Raw genomic sequence first — 8,012 nt, forward strand, 5'->3', positions numbered from 1 at the left:
CAAGCCTACCAGACGAGCAAAATAACTTCTATGCTCGCTTCGAGGCAAGCAACACTGAAGCATGCATGAGGGCATCAGCTGTTCCGGACGACTGTGTGATCATGCTCTCCATAGCCGATGTGAGTAAGACCTTTAAACAGGTCAACATTCACAAGGCCACAGGTCCAGACGGATTACCAGGACGTGTACTCCGAGCATGCACTGACCAACTGGCAAGTGTCTTCACTGACATTTTCAACCTGTCCCTGACCGAGTTTGTAATACCAACATGTTTCAAGCAGACCACCATAGTCTCTGTGCCCAAGAACACCAAGGTAACCTGCCTAAATGACTACCGACCCATAGCACTCATGTCTGTCGCCGTGAAGTGCTTTGAAAGGCTGGTCATGGCTCACATGAGAATGCTATTCCTTGACTACAGCTCAGCATTCAACACTATAGTGCCCTCAAAGCTCATCACTAAGCTAAGGACCCTGGCACTTAACATCTCCCTCTGCAACTGGATCCTGGACATCCTGACGGGTCGCCCCCAGGTGGTAAGGGTAGGTAACAACACATCTGCCACGCCGATCCTCAACCCAGGGGCCCCTCAGGGTTGTGTGCTCAGTCCCCTCCTGTACTCCCTTTTCACCCACGACTGCGTGGCAAAACACGACTCCAACACCATCATTCATTTTTCAGATGGCATAACAGTGGTAGGCCTGATCACTGGCAATGATGAGACAGCCTTTAGGGAGGAGGTCAGAGACCTGGAAGTGTGGTGCCAGGATAACAACCTCTCCCTCACCTTGACCAAGACAAAGGAGATGATTGTGAACTACAGAAATAGGAGGACTGAGCACGCCACCGTTCTCATTGACGGGGCTGTAGTGGAGTAGGTTGAGAGCTTCAAGTTCCTTGGTGTCCACATCACCAACAAAGTATCATGGTCCAGACACACAAAGATAGTCGTGAAGAGAGCACTACAATGCCTATTCCCCTCAGGAGACTGAAAAGCTTTGGCATGGGTCCCCAGATCCTCAAAAAGTTCTCCAGCTGCACCATCGAGAGCATCCTGACTGGTTGCATCACCGTCTGGTATGTCAACTGCTCGGCCTCCGACCGCAAGGCACCACAGAGGGTAATGCGTACGGCCCAGTACATCACTGGGGCCAAGCTTCCTGCCATCCAGGACCTCTATACCAGGCGGTGTCAGAGGAAGGCCCAAATAATTGCCAAAGACTCCAGCCACCATAGTCATAGACTGTTCTCTCTGCTACCGCACGGCAAACGGTACCAGAACGCCAAGTCTAGGTCCAAAAGACTTCTTAACAGCTTCTACCCCCAAGCCATAAGACTCATGAACAGCTAATCAAATGGCTACCCGGACTATCTGAATTGTCCCCACCCCACCCCCCATTTTTACGCTGCTGCTACTCTCTGTTTATTGACCATGCATAATCACTTTACCTCTACCTACATGTACATATTACCTCAATTACCTTGACTAACCTGTGCCCCCGCACATTGACTCTGTACCGGGACTCCCTGTATATAGCTTACCTACTTTTATTTTATTGATGCTCCTTAATTATTATTAATATTATTATAATTTTTTTTTTTTTTTTACTTCAGTTTATTTTAGTACACTTTTTTCTTAAAACTGCATTGTTGGTTAAAGGCTTGTAAGTAAGCATTTCACTGTAAGGTCTACACCTGTTGTATTTGGCGCATGTGACAAATACAATTTGATTTGATTCAAGGGCCAGCCCATGCATGAGTTGACTTGAGGTAGAATATGAGGTCATTGCTGGCAAGTATTTAGATAAAATGTCATGTTGTAGCCTATGCCTTGCTAAAGGTAAAGGCTTAACTACCTTGCAAGTCCACGCTCATCAGAACCACTGGGCGAATTTAGACAGGTGAGTAATGTTGCAAGTGTAAAGGTGGGGAATTAGCTCGCTGGTTTAGGGTTATGAACCCTATATGCTATCTAACTGGCTATGGGACAGCCCCTCTGCATTAGGTACTTGAACCACCCCCCAGTGCTGGAAACATGTAATAGGCTGTAGCAGCCTCCAGACCAGCAGTAGGCTACCATCAGCTACATAGGGATTAAATCCTAAAGGAGCCATGAAAACCTGTAAGTAAGAGACCTAGGGCTTCAACCTTAAAACACATGGCACTGGCAACTAGAAGGTGTCGGTGGAGTGGAAGAAGGGTTTCGAGGCACCAGGAGTTTTAAGTCCTACTCCAGTCTCTTTTTCACCTAATTTATGACCTGATTTATTTAAGAAAAGGCACATCTCAATAGGTGGTCCAGCTGCCTCATGACATTATAGCACAAGTGGGGGGAGGTTTGTTCCTCAAGCAAGGGGAGAGACCGATGACATCAGCGGGCAGCATCAGACCAACTCCTTGAATGCCCTACTCCTTGAAGTTTGCAGTCTAAAAAACACTAATTTGTTCAAAACATGTTTTTACTCTTTAGTGTGTGTACACTGATGTATTTATACTTGGGATATCGCTTAACAGGAAATGTTCAATAATCTCCGGAGGACATCTTTAAGTTTATTGTTTTATTTATTTATTTATTGCACCAAAGAGCAAAAAGGCAAAAATCCTGCAGGAACGTTGTACAAGAGATATTGAAAAAAAATATTGCAGTAACAAAAGCCCAGAAAGGCTACCTCACCAGAGAGTTAAAATAAACCTGATCCTCTATATAGCTATGTTATTGTTATGTAATTTTATTGTCTTACTTATTATAATTTTTTTTTAACTTTTACTATATTTAGTAAATATTTTCTTAACTCAATGTCTTGAACTGCATTGTTGGTTAAGGGCTTGTATGTAAGCATTTCACGGTAAGGTGTACACGTTGTATTCGGCACATGTTACAAATACAATTTGATTTGTGGGCTAGATGCAGCCAAACTTGCCCCCCCACCTCTTATTCTAGGAAATCTCCATAAATCTGCCAGATAGCTGCTTAAATACCCCATGTGAAAGCTGTGCAAGGGATGTATAGACTTTCACTAGGAGCTGTATCATGAAATGAATAGTCAAAAAATGGACGTAGCAATCCAAGATTGCCATTTTTTAAGTTTGATCAATTCTTCCAAACAAGAGTGGTGAATAACATAATACCACCATAATGTAACATAACAGTTTTTTTAACCTCCACTCCTCACAGGAGAACACTAATACACTCATTTATTGCATTGTTTTCCCAGTTTATGTATCATCCCACCCGCCACCCCCTTCATCTAAGCTGCTTTTCTACAATATGATTCAATAATAATACAATATGATTCTTGCAATGAAATATGTTTTTTTTTACTCAGTACTGCCAATTTGATTACATTAACCCCTGCAGTTGAAGATGTTACAAATGGAAAAGTGCAACAAATAAATATACAGGTAGTTAGATACACAGTTAAGTCATGGAAGGCAGTCCACAGAATCCCAATATCAGGTGGAGGGACATAAGAAGAAAATACCATAAACTGTGGTGGTGGTGGTGGTGATGTCTTTATTCACATATGCCCCATTTGTTCATGATCAGAACTGATCTAGGAACTATTCAGTTGTCATAAGAAATGAGAAACACAGCACCTGAAAATAAAATAATGGATTAGTAAATCCACATATTCCAAAGGAAAGTGTGTTCCATTATGTAGTACATTTACTTGATGTGGAACTGTTGAAATATAAACTTACAAGAATCCCTTTCCACAGCCAAGTGGTCCAAAGAACATCTCTGTTGGTAGGCAAACTTTTCGACAGACTCCACTCAGAGTGGGGCAAGAGAAGGGAAATGATGCAGCCTCATTCTGCACAACTATAGTTAGAACCAAAAGGAGTACAAATTGGAATCAATAAAACAATAGAAACTTAAGAAAAACATATTGCATATACTGTATTACATGCAACTTGGATGTAATTATTGAATGCCAATGCATTCATATCACCATTTAATTTAGAAGTGCTATTTTCATTAGGCATGTAAACACAAATTGAATCCAGACTTACTATTAAGTGATAGGAAAACCAGGAGCACCAAGACGAGCACACGTTGACAAGACATTCTAGCTGCTGAAGATGATTATGTTACTACTCCGTCTTTAACACAGAACTGAACTTTAGTCGTGGCCTGTTTTGTATGTTGGTCTTGAGGGAGGCGTGACTTTAATAAGGAACGCTATGGTCACTGTGAGAAAAGCTCAGGATGGAATTATGTGGACGTCTGAATAGACATACTGTTCCTAATCACATTTAGTAAAACTGCTTCCCTGCAAAGAGTAGGCTACTCATGATGCAGTAGCATCACAGGACAGGAGCTCGAGAGCAAAAATTGTTTTCACCTGATCTAAAACTCATGCTATAGTCCGTATGTTAACAATTTCCAGGGAATGTTTTTCTCTCTGTGAGAGGCAGCAATGTTACCCTGAAATCACACGTATCTTCAATGTATGTTGTTTATATGAAATATACTTATTCTATATTTACAGAACATATATGTTTGGGGGTAGTCTCATAAGTCTTTGACCTCTGCTGTCTACCCTTTTAGGCCATATTTTTCAATGGCAGTGAGAGACCTTCAAAACTTCTACATACTGTAGGTGAGTTTTTTGCATCCCTGAAATTTGCATAATGTACCTACATTATCACATTACAGTAAGCCTCCATAAATGTTTGCTGCCTTCTGATGGATCACACAGTTAAGGTTTGTAAAGACATGCCCGTATGGAAGGTAGGACTACTAGGTTCGCATTGTACTAGTTCTGCTTCTTGAGCTGTTCTTATGGTTTGAGGTTTTCTCTTGGGTTTGAGTCGTCTGGGTTTGGCCGGGGTAGGCCATCATTGTAAATGAGAATTTGTTCTTAACTGACTTGTCTAGTTAAATAAAGGTTAACTTAGCATCCAGCATGACTTAGCATCTAGGTTTTGTTTTTATCAACTCAGTATTCTTTTTACATGTGCTGATTATTAGATCCTGTGTTCCTTACACAGTAAGTGGAAACAGAGCAAACCTTATTATTGAATAAAACAAATTCCCCAACTAAATATGCATCCAGAATGGCCCATTTAAATTTGTTATTAAATTAGCAGTACTGTACATGCTGACTCTTTACAAGAATACTTCGTATTAGAGGTAGAATAGCTCAACTAAGTTTACTCCATTACTCATTTCAATCCATGTTTTTTGGCGGTGTTACTTTAGCTCTGATTCTATTGTTTTAAACAGCTTAACTAACTGTGTGAGGGAGAAACAGAAAACAAAGAATACAACTAATCAGCAATAACCAATGAATGTTTACTGATCAATATAAAATGACATGTATTTAACTCTGTATCTGCTGAAAAACATGTTTTATCTGTGTCCGAACAGAGAGTCCATACCATCAAATATTGTTAAAATAATAAAGTTGACAAGGGCTATTAAATGAGGCAAACAAGTAGACATAAATGTGTGTTGATATTTTTTGGAATGCCAACAAGCAACAATAATTTTGACATAGGAGAAAATAAGAAATGCTACCAGTGAATTAAACCACACAAAGAAAGACCCATTGACAATATGTTTAACAATGTCCTCTTGGCAAGCAAGTCTTTCTATCAATGCCCAGTTTTGACAAAAGAGTCGGTCTATGTGTGATCCACAAAGAGGATACCTGAGCATTATTGAAATGGACAATCCTGTTGTAGCACAGGGTAACAGCCAAATGAAAATGAGCAACTTGTAGATTGTTACTCTTGTCATGACAGTTTGATAATGCAGAGGTCTACATATTGCCATGTACCTGTCAAGAGCCATCACAGTTAAATTAGTAAATTCACATAAGGAATATGTCATGATCACAAATATCTGGAGAACACAATCACTGAGTGAGATCATATTTGATCCTGTCAGTGGATACAAGAATACAGGGTATAAACCAGTGGATCCATACAGCCCGTTAATGCACAAGTTACACAAGAAAATATACATGGGCTCATGGAGAGATCTTTGTAAAATTATAATCACAATCAAGGTCAAATTAAGAACAACTGTCAAAATAAATCCCAGGAGAGTAAAAACAAATATTATTAATCTATTTGTCCAAGATTCATCCAGCCCTGTAAGTGTGAACAATACTATCGATGATATGTTGTCCATATCTCCCTCAATTTCAATGTTGATGTTTGATGCTGAAATAAAAAAGATCAGCACGTTTCAATCATAGCATTGTTTAAAACAAATTAAACAAATCACAGGTAGATTGCCATAATGACTTTAGTTGACCTGAAATAACGTCATTTCATTAACTTCATTAGCAATACAAACAAATTAAAATCATACTGCATTTCACAGAATTCCAATACTACATTAATACCTCTATACCTTTTGTACTTGCCACACAGTGGTTTCCCAAACTGGCTTGATGGCAGCTGAATGTGCTTGCATTTATATTACCTCTTCAAGAGGGTGGTCATTCTCTTAAAAAAATATACATCATTAATTGCTACTGTGAGCAAAGAGGGAATTAATTAATCCTTAAGTAAACTACTTGTTGTTCATAACATTGTTTCATTCATAGGTCTCCCTAAGTTGAGAGCATTGAGTTTGACCCTGATGAGAACAAGACCACAGTTATGTGGTCTCGAGTGGCCACGAGATCAAGACTGACAAGATCAAGTACATCCACATCCTACTGTGACTCCGATGACCAAATGAGCAAAATGCATATTTAAGACACATAATCCATAATCCTATAATTTATGTTACGCTGTTTGGCTGAATAGAGGTTATAGTTCACTTTTTTGCACCTTACACTTAGAATTAGGGGTGACTCGAGGAACCCTGGACATTCTCAATGAGCCCTGGAGTTCCCCCAAGAACCATTGCAGTCAATGCACCTTTGGTTAGTTGAGGGGTTCTTGTAGTAACCTTTAATTTTTCAATGTAGCGAAGGGTACCTGGAGGAAACTTTTTGCTGGCGTGTGCGGAGCATTTTGAATTTCCCCATTGGATTTGTTGCGCTGCCAGACTCGGAAGAAGATTAAAATATGTTGTTTTTGGCGATGGCTTTATTGAACAGCTAGCAACTTGTAAACAATTACCCATTCCTATATGAGTACTATTTTAATAGCAATATTGAATAATACAACAATGGCTTTCAAGTCAATTATATTATTTGACTGCAGCCTCCTGTTTTAATCCTTTAACAACATTCTAAAGATTGATTCAGTACATCGTTTGACATGTTTCTACTGACTGTAACGGAACTTTTGGACATTTCGTCACGTTATAGTGGCCGCGCTTTGAGACTTTGGTTAGGGAGTTTGGTAAACAATTCGAAAGTAGCTAATTGGACATAAATAACGGACATTATCGAACAAATCAAGCATTTATTGTGGACCTGGGATTCCTAGGACTGCATTCTGATGAAGTTCATATGGCAGGCAAAAACCTGAGAAGTTCCACTTGCTGTTTGGATATTTTCTGGGGGTGCCAGATTTTCAACCAAGCTCTCATTGAAAATACAGAGAGATATGGATGGATTTTCACTTCCTACGGCTTCCACTAGATGTCAACAGTCAATAGAACTTTGTCTGATGACTCTAATTTGAAGGGGGGCCGAAGGAGACAGGAATGAGTAATCACTTCCATGAGGTGCCCACGCATTGAACTGGTGCGTTGATGTGAGAGTGATCTCCGTTCCATCGGTCAATTGAAGTCGATGTAATTCTCCGGTTGGAACGTTATTCAAGATGAATGTTAACTTCTCTGCGCTACGGATCCCTTTTACGGGATCATTTTCCTAAACAACCGCTTCAATTGCATGGCGCCAAATGCAAAGATATTACTAAAAATATTTATAATCATGCAATCACAAGTGAAATATACCATAACACAGCTTAGCTTGTTGTTAATCCACCTACCGTGTCAGATTTTGAAAATATACTTTACAGCGAAAGAAATCCAAGCTTTTGTGAGTGTAGCAATCAATGCTACAACAGCTAGCCCCAAATTAGCATGGTCACGA

The 8,012-nt window shown here is 39.9% G+C and overlaps 2 protein-coding genes across 2 annotated transcripts; both read right to left on the bottom strand.

Annotated features, from left to right (window-relative positions):
• Window positions 1-3,494: 3,494 nt before the first annotated feature.
• Window positions 3,495-4,129, bottom strand: defbl1 (defensin, beta-like 1). Its single transcript, XM_071390080.1, has 3 exons — window positions 4,015-4,129; window positions 3,703-3,823; window positions 3,495-3,597 (listed from the first exon to the last, which is right to left on the bottom strand). Exons 1-3 carry the CDS (start codon window positions 4,067-4,069, stop codon window positions 3,573-3,575), a joined length of 201 nt encoding a protein of 66 aa, XP_071246181.1. The 5' UTR covers window positions 4,070-4,129; the 3' UTR covers window positions 3,495-3,572.
• A 1,227-nt stretch (window positions 4,130-5,356) lies between these two features.
• Window positions 5,357-6,142, bottom strand: LOC139565618 (olfactory receptor 5P3-like). The gene has a single exon (XM_071386093.1). It carries the CDS (start codon window positions 6,140-6,142, stop codon window positions 5,357-5,359), a length of 786 nt encoding a protein of 261 aa, XP_071242194.1.
• Between the last annotated feature and the right edge of the window lie 1,870 nt (window positions 6,143-8,012).

The sequence above is a fragment of the Salvelinus alpinus genome, chromosome 1, assembly GCF_045679555.1.
Source record: "Salvelinus alpinus chromosome 1, SLU_Salpinus.1, whole genome shotgun sequence".
In the NCBI taxonomy this organism is placed as follows: Eukaryota; Metazoa; Chordata; class Actinopteri; order Salmoniformes; family Salmonidae; genus Salvelinus; species Salvelinus alpinus.